A 19,494-nucleotide genomic window follows, 5' to 3' on the forward strand; every position below is an offset into this window, starting at 1 on the left:
GTTAGGCATCTATTCATGTTGAGACACGGGTGCTGTGTTTGACTTTTTAATCTTCCCATCTGAGACTGGCTGCTTCACTTGTTTCGAGTACCCACCCTGGATTTTTCTCCCCTCTTCCACAGGACGTCCACGGCTAAAACTGGGGGAATATGCAGATATTGAATTGTGAGAGCAAAACTTTCTACTTTAATCGAGCTCGTGCGGTACGCAGCGGTGCGGCACAGATGTTTAATCTACATCTATACCTTAGCAAGTGCACTCTTTCCCTCTGTAAACTTAGCTGCCACTCCGCTGGTTGCTAATTACGTATCACAACATGCCCTCGTAACACCACGCTCCTGAATGCTTCCCTTAGAGGGTGACTCTTCAGGGGGAGAGAAGGCCTAATTAGACCAAGTGTCCAAGAACTGACACAGATGGCTCTAGATGGTGAGCTCAAGAAATGAGATAAATGCTGCAAAAAAACAAAAAAGCAGCCAAGGACCTTGCAGTGCTATAATTAAACCTGACAATCAGGAATGCTGAAAAGCGATGGTTGAACATGGTATTTTACCTCCTGCTTCATTACAGTCTAAAGGTGTTTTTTCCTGACACTAACTGCAGCTTACAAAAGGGATCAGTTCCTGCTGCCAGGACAGTGTGATGAGACAGTGAGCTTTAATGGCTATTGAAGGCGAAGCCAAAAAAGCAAGAAGGAAGATCACAGAAGAGGCCTTGAGCTCTGCTGCAAACCAGAGCGGAGCTCCAACACACGATAAAACGTTGGAAACTTTGCTAAAACCGGAGCTGTCCTGCACCATGGCAGGAGAACAGATTATGTTTGTTTCCCCCCTTTAGAATAAGTCCAGAAATAAAGACTCCTTCTCCTTTAATTAAAACGACTAGCAACGCTTTCACCAGTACCTTGGCTTTGTTCATCCTGAGCACACAGGCTCAACTAACTGGACCGAGGCGTGCCGTGCCGCTCCTTAGAAGCGAAACTGCATCTAGGCCGATCGCTGTAAACAGTCCAAATGTGCAAAGACCAAATTGCGAGATGAAGCTGAGCAAAAGGAAAAAAAACTGCAAGGACTGATCCTCAGACTCAAGCGTTTTCTCCACACGCTCCTACGCTGGTATATACAGCACAGCAAGTAAATTAGTCCACGATTCTTGGCTGGAGTTAAAGGGACTGAAGTTAAGATTTATTTAAAGTCGCCCTTCTGCCAGAATTTCTGTCTTGACAAGATGACAGCTTTCTAAAACTCTGTCCAGTAAAAAATGAGATGTGAGGAAGTGTGACTTTTGTTTACAGGTCCTGCTTGATTTGTATCTTGCGTCCTGAAAGCAAACGAACAACGAATACAAGCGTGGAAGCTTTAACGTGGATTGGCCCACGGAAAGAGAAGCAAAATCAAACAAACAAAATCAAAGGTGCGAAAAGCTTCTCTGAAGTTTATGCTTTGCATCAGTTTGCAGTCCCAGATTGTAAAAGCGCGTGCTCGACTTTCTACCCAAGTCGAGTACACAATACCAAACACAGGACACATGACACTGACTCTCAGAAGACATTAAGGGCTCATTTCCAGCCACCGTCTGTGCCTCTGCTTCCAGCATCTGGCTCGCAGTAATAGCACCGTGGAGGGGCCGGACTCAGGCCAGATGAATCAATGCCTGCTGCCATTGTCACGTCAGCTGCTGAGGTGTACTGTGTCCAGACAGAGACAGAGTAAAGCCTGCCTCTGAGTGACAGTCCCTTCAAAGCAAAGAGACAAGATGACAGATGGTATCAAAGCCTGCTTTCCCATAGAAATACAGAGCAGGATCAGGTTTTCTGAGGAGTTTATTCCCGAGTAATTAACTGCTTTTTTCTTCTTTCCCCAAAAACAATGAGTTTATCAGTGATGAACCGCAATTGTGACAGAGTCGAAAAAAACTTGCTTTTGAGACCGCAGAAAAATGGCAGCGCAGCACGCATTTAAAATGCATGTCTGTGCGTGAGCATGTGCAGCTCTGGCGATTGCTCGAACACACATACACACGCACACAAAAGCACACAGATGGCAGAGGAATTTAGCCGAGGCTTTGATATGCAGATTGGATGCTGGCTTGTCATCTCTGCTGGCTGCAACACTGTGTTATCGTTTCTTCAGCACAACATTAAGGCTGATAACATTTACCTGAAGGGGGCAGTTGACTGATAATATCGTCAAGACATTCCTGCTCCTGGAAGGCCTGGGCAAGCACTACGTGGAACAGTATCGCAGAAGAGCAATGCTGTATGCACAGGGGCATGAGTAAAAACATACACACACAAACACACACAGACGCACATGGATCAGCACAAAAAGACAAAGAAATAGGAGCACACTTTTCTCCTTCTTGTCTCCTAGGCACCGACAGTATGAGTACTGTGACAGCTGGGACGCCTTCATGTCCAAAGTCATCAGAGGTGGCAGTAAAACTGTGACACACACAGACACACACACACAGTGAGATTTCAATTGCAGCGACAGCAATGTATAGTGTGGAAGATGGGAGAAGAATGGATGCTGATGCTGGGATTGCTGAAAATTAACTGTAAATTACATAAAAGGAGTGAATGCCAGCGTCTAACAGATATGTCAATAGAATATGTTAGTGGAGGATAAAAAAGTATCTCAGGCTCACTAATACCTACATTCTACATAAATCATGACGCCTGATTACTGTAGGTGGCAGAATGCCAGCAGTACATTAGTAGATTATTACAGTGGGACACTTGCTCATGTGCAGCTTCCTGCATCCCCGCTAGACCATAGATTAGTTGCGTAAGCTTCTGCTGCTGAGTACTCATAGCAGGGTTGGCTATAGTGTAGCCTCTATGCTGTCTATGACATTGGCCCAAATTAAGAGATTATTTCAGAGGAGAGAGAGTTTATCCTTTAATTTTAATTATAGGGAATTTCACAGCAGATAAACCGAGTAATTAAATAGATTTAGTGGCATTATTTTTTTCTAAACTTCTTTTTATCACTGTTATTTTTTTCTTTTTGGGTTGATAAAACCAAAATATTTAAGGTGATTACTGATTACTCTCTACTTAAAGGTATGGGATTACTTATATCTACTATGTGCGTCTTCTATAGTCTGTACTTTTCCATTAGTATTAATATACGTGGTATACATAGAGTGGAAGTTCCAGGTTTGCAGTAGCAAATTACAGAGATTAGCTAAAATATTATGGATGCTATGATAATGAGTTCTTTTACAGCCTCTTACTGCCTCTAGGAAGTGGGTAAGTGGCAGCCAGGTGCTGTTAATCAAATGCAATTTAATAATTGATCAGCAAGTGACCACATCTGTAAAAGAAGTGAGTGTTGGTGGTTGCTGGTCTGAAGGACTCAGCTGTGTGTGTTACCACAATGCCACAGTTTTTCCAGGACTGGACGTCTCAACAAGATGTGAAGCACGGTGGTGGAGGGATGATGATTTGGGCTTGTTTAGCAGCCACAGCACCTGGATGCTTTGCAGTTTTTACGTCAACCATGAACTCCAAAGTATTCTAGAAATGTGAGGCCCTGTATGACAGCTAAAGCCTGGACAGCACAATGAACCCAAGCACAGCTGCCAATCTACAACAGAATTGATGGAAAAGAAAAGGATTGGGGCATATCTCAAAAAAACTAAAGCAATGCTGCAGAGAAGAGCGGGCCAAAATTCCCCCTCAAAGACGTACAAGACTTCTAAAGTCACACAGAAAATGATTACTTCATGTTAGTGCTGCTGAAGGTGCTTTTACAAGTTACTGGCTCATAGGCTGTACTTAGTCATATGAAAAGGAAGTTTTTCACAGCACTCTATGCAGTGATGTGAACATTTTCTTTTTCATATGACTGCATTTCATTCGTTCAGCTGCTCAGGTTGTGTTTAATTTACCATTAATGTCATCATAAGTGGTAACTATAACCTTAGATTTGGTGAAGGCCAAAGTTGTTCCTGTTCCTATTCTTCCCGGGGTTAGGGGTAAGGTCAGGGTTAGGGTTGGCACTCAAAGAGTTAATGTTTATCAGAAGGGTTGTGAGGGTGAGTTGCTGAGTTAATCATTCATACTGTGGTAGGACAGGGACAGGAATATGAAGACTGCTGCTCTGCTCATTGTAAAAAAAAAGTACATTTCAATCTGCCAAGCTGATATTTATCAAGAATTCCAGACAAAATGAAATATGATTGCATTTAATTAGCGGTAATTGCGGTATGTAATTTGAGAAGGTATAGTTAGATTACTTGTGCCTGCTGCATTGGCTTTGTGTAATTAAAATGAAAAAACAAGTGACTGAAAACTAAGTCAGTTAACTGGAAATATTTTAGATGACTTAATAAGCATTCCAATGTAACTGTAATCAAACTGCTGGTATACTTTCTGCTGACTGAAATAAACTGGGGAAGTGGGACCGGTGTATAGATTTTGGAGGGTTATTCATCAATAAGAATAAAAGCTGAAGGGGATGATTTTTCCCATGGAGTTAATTTTGTAGCCTCAATGAGCCAATAATGTTGAATAAAAAGCTCTTAATGTAAGCTATTGCTTTGCTTATATGCTTATATAAAGGAAGGGAAACTGAGTACATTCTTAGTGTTTCAGGGGTTATAAAAATAAAATAAAAAGCAGTGATTTACTGGAACCAGGCCGCAGCTGAACAGCACAGTGTGCATCACTGCCCCGCGGCACTACCTTGTCCAATATCGATCATTTCAGCCACGCTTCACTCTAGCAACAAAAAAAATCAAAAGTTCAAACATTTTTTTTCAGGGCGTCCTGTCGACTGCCTCGTCTCTGTTTTGTGATCGGCGCTGTACTAATGCACCCAATCTTCTCCCTTCCCCTTATTCACCTGGGGACAACTGCAGGTGAGTTATAACCTGGCATCCCTGGCAACACTGAAGAAGAGTGAGATTATATTTGTAAGACTCCATGGCATCAGGGTGAATTACACCCAATTAGTTTTAGTCAGATTATTCCCATCTCGCTACATGTAGCAGTCAGACTAACACATTTAGTGGAAAACACAGTGCAGCTGCGTGATCCTGGCGCACAAGCGGCCCACAGTGTGTCACGGTCTCAGTGGGGAAGACAGAAAGGGGGTCAGATTACTAAGCCTAAGGGTTTCATTTGATCGTATGAATCATTCCGCTGCAGCGTACACTCAGCTACTGCAAATTTCATCTACAGCACATGCAGAAGACTGGTGTGTGCGTTGTCCCTGCTTTGCTGGCGCGAGCACCTCTTTTAAATTGAGCACTCGTACACACTTTAATTTCAGCTTCGGCAAAGGCTGCACAATAATACCCTGGTGAAACAATTATAGCACTGGGGAAACAGTCAAAATATTAGCCAGAGAGAGAGAGAGACAGAGAGAGAGCAGCGAAAGGCAGCGAGTGCTGCTAAATCACACATCGCACTGTGGCTATAATTTCAGATTAATTATTTAACAATCAAACAGAACCAGCGGTAACGCACAAAATGAATAGGCCTCAGATATTTCATAAGGGCGGTCATTGCTTTTACAAGCGTTTATGATATTCTGCTAATATTCAGGAAGGCACGCGTGCTGCGATGCATTTACAGTAAGCTCGGATTCTGAATACGCTTGAAGCTTGAATGTGTTATATAGGAAGCTGCCTGTGATCATAGAGCTGCAGAGATATGCAAGTGCTGATCACTTCTCCCGTGATATTCCCATTGTTGGTCATTTGTGCTCTCAAGCGTTATTTTTAGGTGTATGCAAACGGATTCAGCTTAAATTAAAAGTGTGTATTACGTGGAAATTCTGTACACTCACAGTTTCACTGCAGCACTCTGTATGTTACAGGGTTTAATTGCTATATATGCTGCATGCATTTCTTTTGCGCTACTGTACAAATATCTTATGCACGGTTAACTGCGGGCGCCAAAATATTGCGTTGCACCATTTCCAGACACGTTTCCCAGCAGTTTGGGGGTTAACGTGGAACTTTCAGCCCTGGTGTTGCTTCTGTGCTGCTATGAATTTCCTCTGTTTCCAAACAGAGCTGCGCTCATCATCCACGCTCTGAATGACTTGTCCTCAGGCGCTTCATCCCTTTATTTCCTGACTCAAAGTCAAAGCACAGGCACAGAAGACCTTGTGAATACAATATCATACAGTAAACAAGAGCGCATGCACAAACAACCAAAAACCCGACTATAAGTCAAAATATATATAACAAAAATTGAGGGACAAATACAGAGCTTGGTCCACGGAGGCGTTGTGTTTGCTTGGCACTGTCACAGTTTGAATACATGCTGGAACAATCGCTGAACTGTCCTGCTCCTTTTTTTCAGTCTTTGGTCATTTGCCTCTTTCAAGGACAAATCTGGGCAGCTTGCAGGACAAGGATAATAAGGACACATGCCCTTATTAAACAAAGCTCCTTCAATTTTATTCTTTCGCCCTCCACAGCTTACGCACCTTGATGACACATCCTCCCCGCACACACAGGCAATTTCTCACTAATATTTCGCATTTTACACAGACGTTTCCTGCGCTCTGTTATTTTGCGCTGCGGTCAATATGTTATCGACACAAACGAGGTGACGTGTGGCATCAGTCTCTTGTGTCCCCGGCGTGTCAATCAAAAATTACTCACGGACCCCGACTCGAGACAGATATAGATCTCTCGATGAGGAGGAGCAGCGGAAAGAGCGGATATCTCTTCGAGGAACACTGGAATTGATTTGTGTGCGACTGAGCCAACAGCCGGGCTGATTGACAAGCGATACAATTAAGTGGAAGCAAGAAGGAACGGAAGACCATCATTATATCAATCATCAGTCCTTCCCCCGCATCCCTTCGTCGATCATCTGCACTCATCATCTAATGGGCTTTGTGTGCTCTGAGACTAATTTCAGTGTAAATATTACAGTCACGTCTTTGCCGTTGACACTAGCACAAAGTCATGGTGACAGAAAGACAAAAGATAGGGGGAAAACACAAGAAGAGATGAAGATAAATAGAACAAAAGTGCTTGCTTTCGTTACCTAGTGCCTCAGGTTCAAAGTACAATCAAGCCCAGCAACAGCTGAACACACAAGTACTTGTACCAAAGGTCACCCAGTCCATAGAGTATAACCTGCATACCTCTTTTTTTACTTCCACTAACAGGTACATGGACATTTGTGACAGGAAAAGGCATTATATGTATTACTGTTATTTGAACTTGAACGTAAGCTTTTGAAGGTACAAAATGTGTCATTGCTGGAGTGTTACTCCCAGTGAGACTGTTACCTTTTAAATGGGCAATTTTTTGTTTTTTTGCCACCATGTACTACCAGTTCAGTCAACTGCAGTCTTTTTTTGCAGTTTCTGACCAGAACAGCTGTGATTAGTGATCCTTTGGGACTAATGTGAGATATTACAGAGCAGGACTTCACAGCTGCCAGTCCATCAAAGACAGAAAAAAATTGTTAAATTATCAGGGAACACAGGCACCCCAAGTGGTTTTTGGATTCATACAAACCCGGGTTGAACATGAAGTTAAAAAAATAAATCACAGTTTTCTGCTACCTGTTGGTGAGCCCCAAGGGCCTATCTGAGCTTGTCTTTGATGTAATACTGCTGCAGAAGCTGAAAATGTGGTTTGTATACATGGTAATGGTAAATAGCAAAAGTCAGTTTTTGCAGTGTTTTGATCAAACGTGTGGATGGGAGGCTTTTCTGATATTAAAGTATCCTACGTTTCACGCAAAGGTGAGCTGAGCTAGGTTTGAGCATGGATGGATGGTTTGATGGTAAAAATGGACGATATCAAAGTTTACTGTAGTATTAAGTATAGCTCACAGTTACAAATCATTATTATTAGCTCAAAGCAGCTCGTTTCGCCATTTAGACTATTTTTCAAGATTCTAGATCCTTTAAATATCACGTAATCCTACTCAAACAGGTCAGCTACACTTAACATACTAGCATTGTTTGGCTTGTTCGTGCTGTTGGCTGCGAATTGAAAACAATATAATGTTTTTATAGGTGCATAAATGCTAAAAGCACATCATTTTATCCTGTTGCTATGTAGTTGCTTGGCAACGTGATGATTTCTAATACAGATTTAGAACCTTCAGGGGCCTAAAATGTACCTGTGTGCCACACTTTGGTTAAAAGATGTCATTTCATATATAAAACAACAGGGCAAAATGACTCAACCAGTCCTGGTGGAGAGGTTATCATCTCATATGCAGAAGCTTTTGTGGATGACTCTACCACAGTGCCACAGAAATGCAGTCCATTGTTTTGTTCAAGGCCAGCACGGCTGTAAAACATAAATAATAATAATAATGATAATGATAATAACAATAATAATAATAATAATTAAAAGAAAAAACAGCTCACTGGTTACTGGTTGATGTTAACTGTTAGACAACTTGGCATAATCTCCACAAACCTCCAACTTACAAGTGCAAAAGACACACCAAAAGTCTGTCTTTGTACCTCTTTGGAGGTTTGAATTTTATGTGTTTGAGGTCATTTTTCATCAATTTGCAGGTACCTCCATCATCTAATGATCATTTTGTGTTTCTTTGCTGTTATTTAGCATCTGTTTGTGCTCAAATGCATCTTTTTAAGGCTTTCTTGCTTTTGCTGATGTTTTGCATCTAGAAATGGTTTGCAGTAATTGTTGGAATGGTTTTGCATATAATACAAAACCAGTGTGACTATGTCTCATTTTGCTTTGTTCTACCTGTGAGGTGTTTATTCTTGGTTTTAAAAATTCTGATTTTAAAAACCACTTTACAGGAACCCTACAACATAACATACGATATAACCTTATGTGCTCCTCCTGGGAACTGTAACTACACGTCGGTTTGAGGAATGCGATTAGCCTGTTCAGCACCCTCGATTCCTGCTGTACATCTCCAGCTACTTTTTTTGCTGCAGTTTTTTAATTTATCAGTGAGAGAAAAACAATCAGACCTCGGGATGAGAAATAATAATCATAGGTTCAATATAAGGACTCGCAAATTTCCTGAAATGAGATGTTAAGAATATTGGAATGGGGAATGTCCAAAAAAGCAGAAAAACTCGAGTCATAATTATATGTGCACCCCAAAACATTACCACAACAAAAGGGAGGGAATAAAGTCCTAGCATGTTATTTTTTCCTATCAGCTTCCATCGCATGTAAAACAACAGGACATAACGCACTAATTAACACATAAAGCACCAGGACAAGCATAAATGTAGGCAATTGCCTACGATGTAATCACTTACATAGGCTACACTGTAGACTCTAGAAAGATTCCCTATGAGTCTCAGGACCACAGGACCAGCTTTTGGCTCCTCATCCAACTTGAAAAGTTTTTTTTTCTTTCTTTTTTTGCCGCACTAAAGGCAGAAATTGTGAAATTGCTGTAAATCAATGTTCTTTCAGTCCAGACCACAGACATAACGAAAGCAGAGGATGACAAAGATGATAATTGAGCTTACTCATCCAGCTGAATGGTGCTCAGGTTACAATGCAGTTGTTGTTACAGACATTGCACAAAGATGTTTTCATCTGTCTGCTTAAGCAACACAGGGCTGGGCATCAGCTGGGATTTTAGCCACATCCCGTGAAGCCTCTTCGATCCTCCAAGAGAGCACAGACTTAACAAATATTGCAAAATAACCCTGGAGTTAGATTAGACTAGTTAAGACTGGGTTTATTTCATGTCTGGAAAGCTGGACCACAGACAGCAGATTTAATGGTCTGATTCATCCCTATTGCATCAGTACAGACAGATACTGTAGGCCACTGTGTGGTGACCCAGTACAGCAAGAAGCTAAATAAATATCTGCCACATTCAAGTACACACTGAGGCGTACTTTGCTTCTCCAAATGCATAAAGAAATACTGACCGTGGCATCTGATATTGACTCTAACTGAGGGGAAAAACAGGGGAAAGAATACCTAAAGGATCGATACAGAAGGCCTGTTAATGGATTTCTGCATTTCTGCTGTTCAGTAAAGAGAGAAAAACACACAGCAGACAGTGTTGCATGCACAGAGGAGGAGAATGATGGAGAATACTAAAAGTGAGAAAGAGACAGAAGAGCTGATAACCATATAGAGAAGAGGAGCGAGAGTGCAGTTTTACACAGATATGGATGGTTGGAGGGTCGATCGTTACCCATACACTGCATGCATGCCTGCCTGCCTTTCGCTGCCTGATTGCCTGGCACACATTTGCATTAGAGCTGAGAGGAGTCAGGCAGAAGCGCACAGCCAGAGAAGTCTTTGATCTCTCAGCCTCTGTCTCTTTGATGCACCGTGTGGAAACACACCAGCAGATTTGGGAACGACGGGATGATGTTGGGTGTTAAGTGGATGTGTGTGTGGGTTTTTTTTGAGTGTCTGTGTGTGTCATGTGTGATCTCTGCGAGGGAAATGATGTACATAGCTGGAATGACTGTGCAAATCTGTCAAGAACTTGATTGCAGCCCAAATGAGTACACACACACACACGTACATGTCTGCATGGGTTGCCCTATTTTGTTAAGGACAAGTGCATTCAAGTTGGAGGAAATGAAATAGCTCCCCTTTGCTCCTGCCGTTCTTCGGGATTATCAAACATCACAGCGGCTCCGACAGCCACGAGTGTCAAGCAGCAGATTTACATCCAACACCATCGGCCCGTGCTTTTCTCGGAAAATGTCATTTCACATTTTGCGCCTGGGTTCAAATTCGAGGCAGTGCACCGAGATAATCTGTGGATTTGGACTCCGTGCATGTATTGACAACGCTCTCTCCCCACGTCTCTTCATCTGTCTCTCCTTCTACCCCCTGTCTTCCCCAATCCGCCCCACCTCACCTCCCTAGACTCTCTCTCATCCTTTGCTTCCTCTCTCCTCATTCTTATCTCTGCTTTCCCCCCGCCTGTCAAGGATGATTTCAGGCTTGTTGCGTCTGGCCTGACTTTGTGGGGTGCGACCGAAACAGTAATTACAACAGTCTCTGAATAGCTTTTCCTCCCTCCCTCCTACCTATCATCCGCGGGCTTAACCCTGCTCTCCAAACTGACATGCAGGGGCCAGAAAAACAGCCCGCGTAGAGAACCATTAACCCACAATTAAATCACAATCACAACAGCAAAGGACGGGTGACATTTAAATCCATCAATTGATGTGGAATTAGGAGCACTCTTCACAAGATGCATTCTCTTCTAAATATGATGGTGCAGACGAAGGAAAAGTGAATTAATAAAATATTTCACAGTATGTGGGCCAAAGGGGGCAGCTGGGAACCACTGGGTAGACATTTACAGGTTAGGCCAAAGGGGTTTAAAATTGTCTGCACAGGTAAATACAGGTTACTGTAGTTCACTGATTCACAAGTGGAATAAGATTAAAAACAGAAATGAGGCAAAGAACAGAGGCTTTGTGCCTGAACCATAAGGCTCACAGGAATTGTGGCACCACTTCACATGGGCATGAAAGCCCGTCGCCTTCAGTTTTATGATAGAAACATAAATATCTTCACATATAACCTGTTGGGTAGGTATTCAGCTTACAGTTTGGAGGTTATGATGTCATTTTTAGCATGTTAGCTGACTTTTTCTACAAAAGAACCTAAGGAATAAATCTATGGACAGTACTGCTTCAAGACCGGCCTTGCTCTCAAGAACCAGTGAAGACGGAAAAGTGGTAGCTTATAACTTTATCACCACCCTTAAACTTGCTACTGGTATTAGTCTTGGAACAAATTGAAAAAAAGTTCTGACCTAATGAAGAAAGAAGGTTATCAAAGTAATTAAAGCTCATCATCAAAGAGAGGGGAGTGTCTGTACCCGCTTCATGGAGAAGTTAATGTGCACTTCAGTCTAAGAAGAAAAGAAGATGTCATGCAAACATCCAAAATATCCATCACGCTTTCTCTTACACGAATCATGGCAGTAGGTTCTGTGGCAATTCAGTTAGTAGTTAGTACAAAAAAATTGACCTGCTGGTGTACTTTAGTGTGGATTCGTCATCTGGGAGCCTTGGATGTTAGTAGTAGTCTTAGTATTTACAAATGCCTTGTTTAACCTTTGCTCTGGACCAAAGTTTGACCAAAAGGTGAACCAACCAACATTACCACCCCTACAGCCATGATCCTGATCCCTACCTCGATCTTGCCAACAATCACCAACAATCTATTAAGATGAAATAGTCTAGACAGGCAAATATCAGCAACAATACATTTCTACTGGATTATGATAAGCTGGATCAACGGTGTCTGCTTACATGTGGATCACATGCTGAGAACAAGATAGGGGCATTTAGCTCGAGTAGATGGTGCGATAATATCTGGACACGGAAAACTAATCAGATGGAATCAGTAACAAAATGTCTCAGGCTGAGAGCCGAAGGCCTCCAACATGGCCACTGAAGAATGTGATGTGTCATCCTAAAGCTGCGAGAGGTGAAATGCCTATTCAACATTTGGCTCTGACACAGCAGAATGATGTCGGCCTTCAATCTAATATCAAGGTTGTGCTGAAATGAAAGCAATTTGATATTGCCAGAAAGGAGAATGAGGAAATGAGATTGATGTTGTGAGGAGAATGGGTAGGTGGTGAGATGAGGAAAAAACAGGAAGTGAGCCAAGGCAGAAAGCTGCACAGTTCGTGTTTTATGCTGAAATGGCACTCAAGCTTTAATACCATATGAAGAAGGTCGTTTTTTTGTTTGGTTTTTATTTTCTTAAAGAGAGCAGGGTCAACGCTGCTTCATGTGTGGTCGAGCAGGAGAAATGTAAGTTTAGCAGGAACGCACATCTCAAAATGAGAAAAAAAACTTACTTCATGGGTTTGAATAGTGCCTGTCCGTAGTTCTGGAAGGTCATGATGAGCTTCAGCTGAGTGCCTCCAGATTTCATTGCTGTTGGAGTCAAACAGACAAGACCGCTATTAACTTCAACTGATATTAGCTGCACATGTTTTGCGGGTATGTTGAAGAAATGAGTCGTAATACTGTAGATGTCCTGCCCTGAGATAAACTGACCCACTGTATATCGGTTTTAGTTAAATCAAAAATTTCTCCCATTAAATTTCTGAATCATACCTTCTTGCTACTGTTTCTGAGTTTCTTTCTAAAATTTATAGCCCACATATTATTTATTAATGTTGTTTGCACTACTTTCTGGCACAATCTCACTCTTACTTTTTACTCTTTTTTTAACTTAACTTCACTTTTATTTTTTATTTTGGTTTTTAATAATCATTGTTGTGTATAAATAAATTTTTTTCAGATATCTCACAGTATAAAGCGCTCATTAAATGCCTGTGACGCTTTCACTATAACTATATTGTTTATTTATTGTAGACTACACTATTTTGAATGATCTACTCTGCTGCCGTAACATAAAAATTAACCTCAGTAAAGTATCTATCTATACTGACTAGCCAATATCTCGCTTGACTAGCTAGATACTAGCTAGTGGTGTTAGCTACTTTTGCTAGCTAAGCCGCAAAATTTTAACTTAAGCTAGGTATAGTTTTTAGGTCAGCTAATTCGGTAAGCTTGCATATCACAATGAATAAATACATAAATAGAATAAGTCACAGCCAGTGTTCAACTTTTGCCCATTCCAAGTTTGCAGCATAGCTAATTTCCATTTGATTATACTGTACTTGTTTTGAACTCTGGCTCTAAGAAAATTTAAATCAAGTCTGTGCTCACTGTTTTCAAAGTTTACTGAAAAACTTTCTCCCTAAAGCAGCACAGTCAAAGATTAGTCTGCTCATTATAGGAAACTGTTTTAATGTCTTTTACACTGCCTTATGTTTTAAAGAGAGAATTTACCATTGTAGGGGGAAAAACTCAATATCACTCTCTTGTCTAAAAATTAAGACTAAGCTATTTACACATCAACAAAGCTAGTAATGAGGGCTCACCTAAACACACCTTCATACAGCACTTTATACACTTGAAGCACATATACCTCACAAATGAATCTAACATACATGCCTTTGATTTACCAAAGGAAACACAACAAAAGAGAACATGCAAACAAAGACCCCAGCCGGGGTTCAAACCAGGAACTTTCTTGCTGCGATACAACAGTGTTATCCACTTTGCCAGCATGTCTCTCTTTATGCTATAGAACCAAATGTCATCTTTTTAAATGCATATAGTAAACTTGCATTTAAAAACACTTGTCACCTAACTTTATTTAGTCATTTCACACATAGTAACACTAACCATACATGTGTATTAATGCAAGTCCTTAACAGCAACAGACTTTGCACCCTTTGTTCTCATACATCATAAATTTGAAGTATGTTCTGCTTACATTTAGCAAACCTGTAGATGGATTAGGCGTGATCTTGTTTTAAATGGGAATGATTTGATTTACACTTGAGCGACATCTCACAGCACAGCAGAAACATCAATCTCCTCTGCTATTTAAGTGAAGAGCCCCGCTGCATATGTAAGCTCATACACAAGTGGTGGCAATGTGTCTTTTCTAAGCCAGTTATGTTTGTGTGTTTGAACTCCAAAAAGACAGAGAGCTGATGTCACAGTGTTTGTTTGATGGCAAAGGATAGCGAGAGGGTGAAGGACACCCAGTGCGCATCCAGCGCTCGTTGCTCCTCTGCTGTTTACTCCCTCCCCAGTATTCTCCTGGGGGTCTGTCCCTCTGTTGCTGTTTCTGTGTGTGTGTGTCTTTGTGTTTTTTTATTCATCCTTCCATCTTTCATGTTCTCTCCCTTTTTGAACACGATAATGCAGTCTAAAGGCCCTCATGGGACTAGCTGGTGCCAGAATGACAGGCAGAAAACCGAACTGAAATTCACCAAAAAAAAAAAGGGAGCAGAGATGACAGAGTGCCCGTTATTTCCTACACACTGATCGACTGGAGGCTGTTTTTCGGTGGCGCGTTGCCAGAGAACGACCTCCTCTATCATTGTGTTCATTTATGTTTACATACATGAATCATGACGACAAGCAGACTGTTTACAGAAAAATAGAGGCAGAAAGATCAGTGTCCATCTGCCCCCCCACCTGCTGCTGTGCAAAGCTGTGTGTGTGCTTGTGCAGACATTTGGGATATCTCAAATAATGGATACCCCTGACTGTAGTCGCTAGGAACTCATGCATGCAAGGGGCCATGAAAATAATGTTTCAGCTTCCACTCTCAGCGAGCAAACCGTATTCACCGAGCCTGCCGTGTTGCAAAGCGTTTACCTGTGTCTCTGCTCGGGCTGTGAGCTTACAGGTTCATCCTATCAGCTTCGATATTGTCTTCTTTTCCATGCTCGGTCTTCATATAATACATCCAAGATCTCCTATGCCGAATTTGAGATAATAGATGACTACTGTTGGCTTCTATTGGTAGCCTGCCTGAGGCCTGTGCTAAGACTCTGTAATTACTGAGCCACCATGTATTCAGCTGGCAAGAGATGCTGAGAACTGCTTCCGCTATCCACCCAGGCCGACAGACAGAAAGCAAGAGGAAGAAAAATCTGAGAAAATTAGAGAGCGTCTTGACTAGAACAACAGAAAAGAAGGATATTCCTCTGCTAGTTATGCTGCATGAAGGCTAGTTTCATAAGTATACAGCATTCCCAACAATTTTTTAATCTTTGCTGCAGACCACTTAGATTTTAGTCACTGGCAGAAAAACCTGAAATCTGGGAATCTACCTTTTTACAGCGAGCCAATGATAGGAGACCTTAGGTCAACAAGCACTCTTGGAATGAGGAAGCTAGACTGAGCCAAGAAGGAACAACAACAACAAAAAAAACAAAAAAAAACAAAGAAAGAAGGTAAAAAGAAAGATTTAGGTTCAGTATAGGCAGATGACCCAACACATTATCACCTCTATCAGGTATCTACTGACACTTTCTTCAAGTATTTAGGGGTTCTCTGCCGCTTGCTAGGTTTATGGCCCACCTGCCAATCAAATAAAAAGTCTGAGTTTGATTTGATTCAAACGGCAGTGTAGCTGTGTGATTTGCATCGAGACCAGGTGTTCTCTCAGGCTTGATGTATTCCACTGCGACGCTTTTGTGGAAATACACGAGAAGAGACCGGGGTGTTATATTATACCTTCAGCCTTGTGAGGCGGGAGCGTGCGAGCTGATCGGATTCAGCGCCCGCAGCTCGCTTCCATCTTCATGCGCGCTTGTGTGTACAACTTTGAGATCGAGGAGCACGCTTCGCAGTCAGTTAGCAGCCCCTCCTCACAACCGCCGGCCCAACTTGGGCTGCTTACGCGAGCGTGCAGAGGAAATTTGTTTTGTGCGGCTTGCTGTACTTTGGGCCTCGCCGATGAAATAATTTTAGATACAGTCGTCCCTTTTTCCGCTTCAGGTGGTGTTAAACAGTTGTTCACATAATAACTCCACCCAGTAGTGTAGAGGGAATCAGAGCTGAGCATTACAGAGCAGTCAGTTCAACAGGCTCAGCATGCAGCGACTGAAAAGTGATGATCAATAAAAGGCACTTCAGTCACAACTAGGCTTCGTTTTTATCCCAGCAAGCAGCCTTGAAGCTTTATCTGCTCCTGTAAGATTATTTTCTATCCACTGTGATCATGGTTTTGGATTTCCAAAACTTAAACATGTATAATAGAAGTCTAGAGGATCATCACGCATACACTTAAATAAAAATTTAGAAAATGTGCACTCTTGCTGAAATAGAGGTTATTTAGGTTAAAGCTCTGTAAATGTTTGTGGAAAGACATCAGCATCGGTCGATGTTGGCCTTCTTAACCTGAAAGCAAAAGAGTTTTCTTGATTCTAAACATATCAATTTTTGTGCTAGCTTAACATTCAGAAAGGAAGGACTTAAAAACTGTACTTATAATTTTCTCTCCAGCAATATCGGCATCTGTTGTGTTTGCTTATCGGCATTGGCCACACTAGTTAAGCCATTTAATAACAGGTCATTATTTTAAAATGCCAGGAAAGAGGAGAACTGTGTAAACTGTAATTAAAAATGAGACATGTTTGTGATGATTGGGTGAGCTGATCCAGTCATCACAAGCGATATCTTTATTGGATTGCGCAGGTTTTAAACCATGAGCACAACAATCGGTATCTGTGTCCATCAGCAGACACTGGCCTGTTCTGAAGTAAGACACCGCACTCCCTATAATCTCGTTTTAGCGGTTCACCAAATGACACCGGAAAGGTGGCTGAGGTCTTTCACCTTCAGCTGCAAAATGCACAGATTTAATCCACACACGCTGCAGTGACGCATGTCAGCCCAAAATAAGTGAGAAACGTTTTCTGCAGTGTCAACATGGTGTCTTCAGACCAAATGTAATTTTGACCCTCCATCTGTTCACTGAAGCCCACCTGCTGGTTTTTTGTTTCGATCAAACTGCCCCCCTGTGCTGATTTATATGACTCACCCACGCTGGTGATCCTCTGGGTAGCCAGGTCCTTCAGAAGAGCATCGATGACCGGGTTGTGTCTGGAGTACAGCTCGTATCGATTAATCCCAATGTGGAAGCGGAGCCAGTTGGGGTAGGAATCGGCTGTCAGTTCCCCAGTCTGGCTGAACTCGTCTATGTTGCTCTCCCCAGCCCTGGAGAGAAGAAGAGGGACAAGGAGAGAACAGAGAGGTAGAGATTGTTATTATTAGTATTCCTGTTACTGGTAATGTTATTACTTTATTATTGCACATGACTGAACTTTACTGTAATTTTCAAATACATTATGAAATATTTATTTGTAGGTTTTGTTGCATTAAAGTTTGGCTTTAAACACTTTACCATGCCTGATCCTCCGCTGCTTTGGGGTCAAATCTAATGTCCGTGTTGACGTTGAACAGCGTGTCCTCGTCTGTCAAAGGCGGCAACGACGTTTTATATAAAGGATGGTCATACAGAGCTGACAGCCTTGAACCTTTAGCCGGCACGTTCTTGTCAACCCCGGCGTCCTGCATGAACTGCCTCTTCCTGTCACCACGTTGTCCGTGATGGTCAAGTCTCCTGAAAGCTTGGGATTTATCTCCTGCAACCGGGACCCTCTCCAGGGAGTGCAGGGAAACATTTGAGCTGGGCTCGTTGCTGAAGTCCTGGAGGATCCGCAGACTGTGTTTGTTAGGCCAACCCTGCTTGCCCCAGCTCTTTGGCTCCTCGCTCGGCGTGTGCGAGCAGGAGCAGCCGGTGCTGCCGTGCCTCTCCAGCTTTGGTAACAAGTCTATCATGATGTGCATGGAGCATGCAATTAGGAACACCATGAGGATCAAAACCCGGAATTTGCGCAGGAGAATCATCTTCATGGTCTCCCTTTTGAGTAGATGTGAGTACTTACTGCAAATGATCAGCACGCAGATGAACAGGCTGACTACATCGCTGATGATGTTTATCAGACTGGACGCCAATCTAATGAAATACACATTAAACACGTAGGACCCATCTTCGCTTGCCGTCTTGAGTAAAGGATTCAGTGTTCAGCCTTTGTATTTTCAACATCAGAGTCCTGCTTGTGGGTTTTAGGCGAGATCCCCGAAGCGCCAAACCATCCGCAAGAGTCCAGGTAAAACAGGTCGAGTCGCTTCAGACCAACGGCCGATTTGCTCAAGCCTCATCCTCTTCGCACTGGCCCCGGTCTCCTTTCCTTGTCAGCCAGTAAAATTATCAGAGGGAATGCAGGCTGCAAGACGAGTGAAGCAGCCGGGACAAGAAGAGAAAACGATCCGTTAAACGTCGGTGCCCGAGAGGTCCGACAGCGCGCATCGATCTCACCGACCAGCCTGCGCAAGGAAGAGTGGCCTGGGTTAGCCGGGACGTCAGCCCGGAACAGACACACGAGAAGTGCAGCTCTTCACATTTAAGTGTTGTTTCTGGGGGAAAGTCCCCGGGAAGTAGTCGACGTGTTTGCTCCAATTCACTTATAAGCGATCCGGGATGCGTAATTCTGCCACATCGAGAGCCGTCAAACCACCAGAGGCGAGCCAAAGGAGTAAGGTAACAGGAGACCGAAATCTCCCTCCCTCCCGGGGCCGGGCAACCTTTAGGAGTACAGCGGGACAAGAGAACGGACCTCTTGTAGAATGTGTGAATCTGGGTGGGTGTGTTAAATATGATGATGAAGCCGAAGCTAGATCCTGCCTTTGCGCAGCGTCACAGTGCACAGATTGGCTGAGGAGAGAGAGAGAGAGAGAGAGGGTGAGGGAGGGAGGGAGAGCGAGAGAAGGGGGGAGGACAGTGAGACCATGTGAAGCATATAACTGCTTGTCTGTATTCCTCTTGGAATAAATCCTCATTGCACATCCCGGCTGCGCAAGAAGAGGGCGTCTTTCTCCTGGCCAATATCCAGGCTGGCTCACACGCAGCAGCAAAGTATTTTATTTTATTTATTTATTTATTTATCTTTAAATCTGAAATTCATCTGCTGGAATCCCTCTGAAATGTCTCCTCCGAGACGGCACTCAATCCATCGATGATACATTAGACAGGCCTATTAGACCGCTCATCAGTCTGAGGATCCAGTTCCATCCTCCACTGCTGCCACTCAGCAGCAATCGCATCTTCAATAATGTTTAA

The 19,494-nt window shown here is 42.7% G+C and overlaps 1 protein-coding gene across 1 annotated transcript in view; it reads right to left on the reverse strand.

The window, feature by feature from the left end:
- fam20cb (FAM20C golgi associated secretory pathway kinase b) overlaps positions 1–19,020 on the reverse strand; it is a 58,303-nt gene extending 39,283 nt beyond the window's left edge. Inside the window, exons 1-3 of the mRNA XM_040023182.1 lie at positions 17,716–19,020; positions 17,353–17,528; positions 12,791–12,869 (exon numbers count right to left, since the gene is read on the reverse strand). Coding sequence (XP_039879116.1) covers positions 12,791–12,869; positions 17,353–17,528; positions 17,716–18,227 — 767 coding nt within the window. The 5' untranslated portion in view covers positions 18,228–19,020. The remainder of the gene's footprint in view (positions 1–12,790; positions 12,870–17,352; positions 17,529–17,715) is intronic.
- Between the last annotated feature and the right edge of the window lie 474 nt (positions 19,021–19,494).

Source organism: Simochromis diagramma, unplaced genomic scaffold, assembly GCF_900408965.1.
Source record: "Simochromis diagramma unplaced genomic scaffold, fSimDia1.1 OVJJ01000208.1, whole genome shotgun sequence".
NCBI lineage: Eukaryota > Metazoa > Chordata > Actinopteri > Cichliformes > Cichlidae > Simochromis > Simochromis diagramma.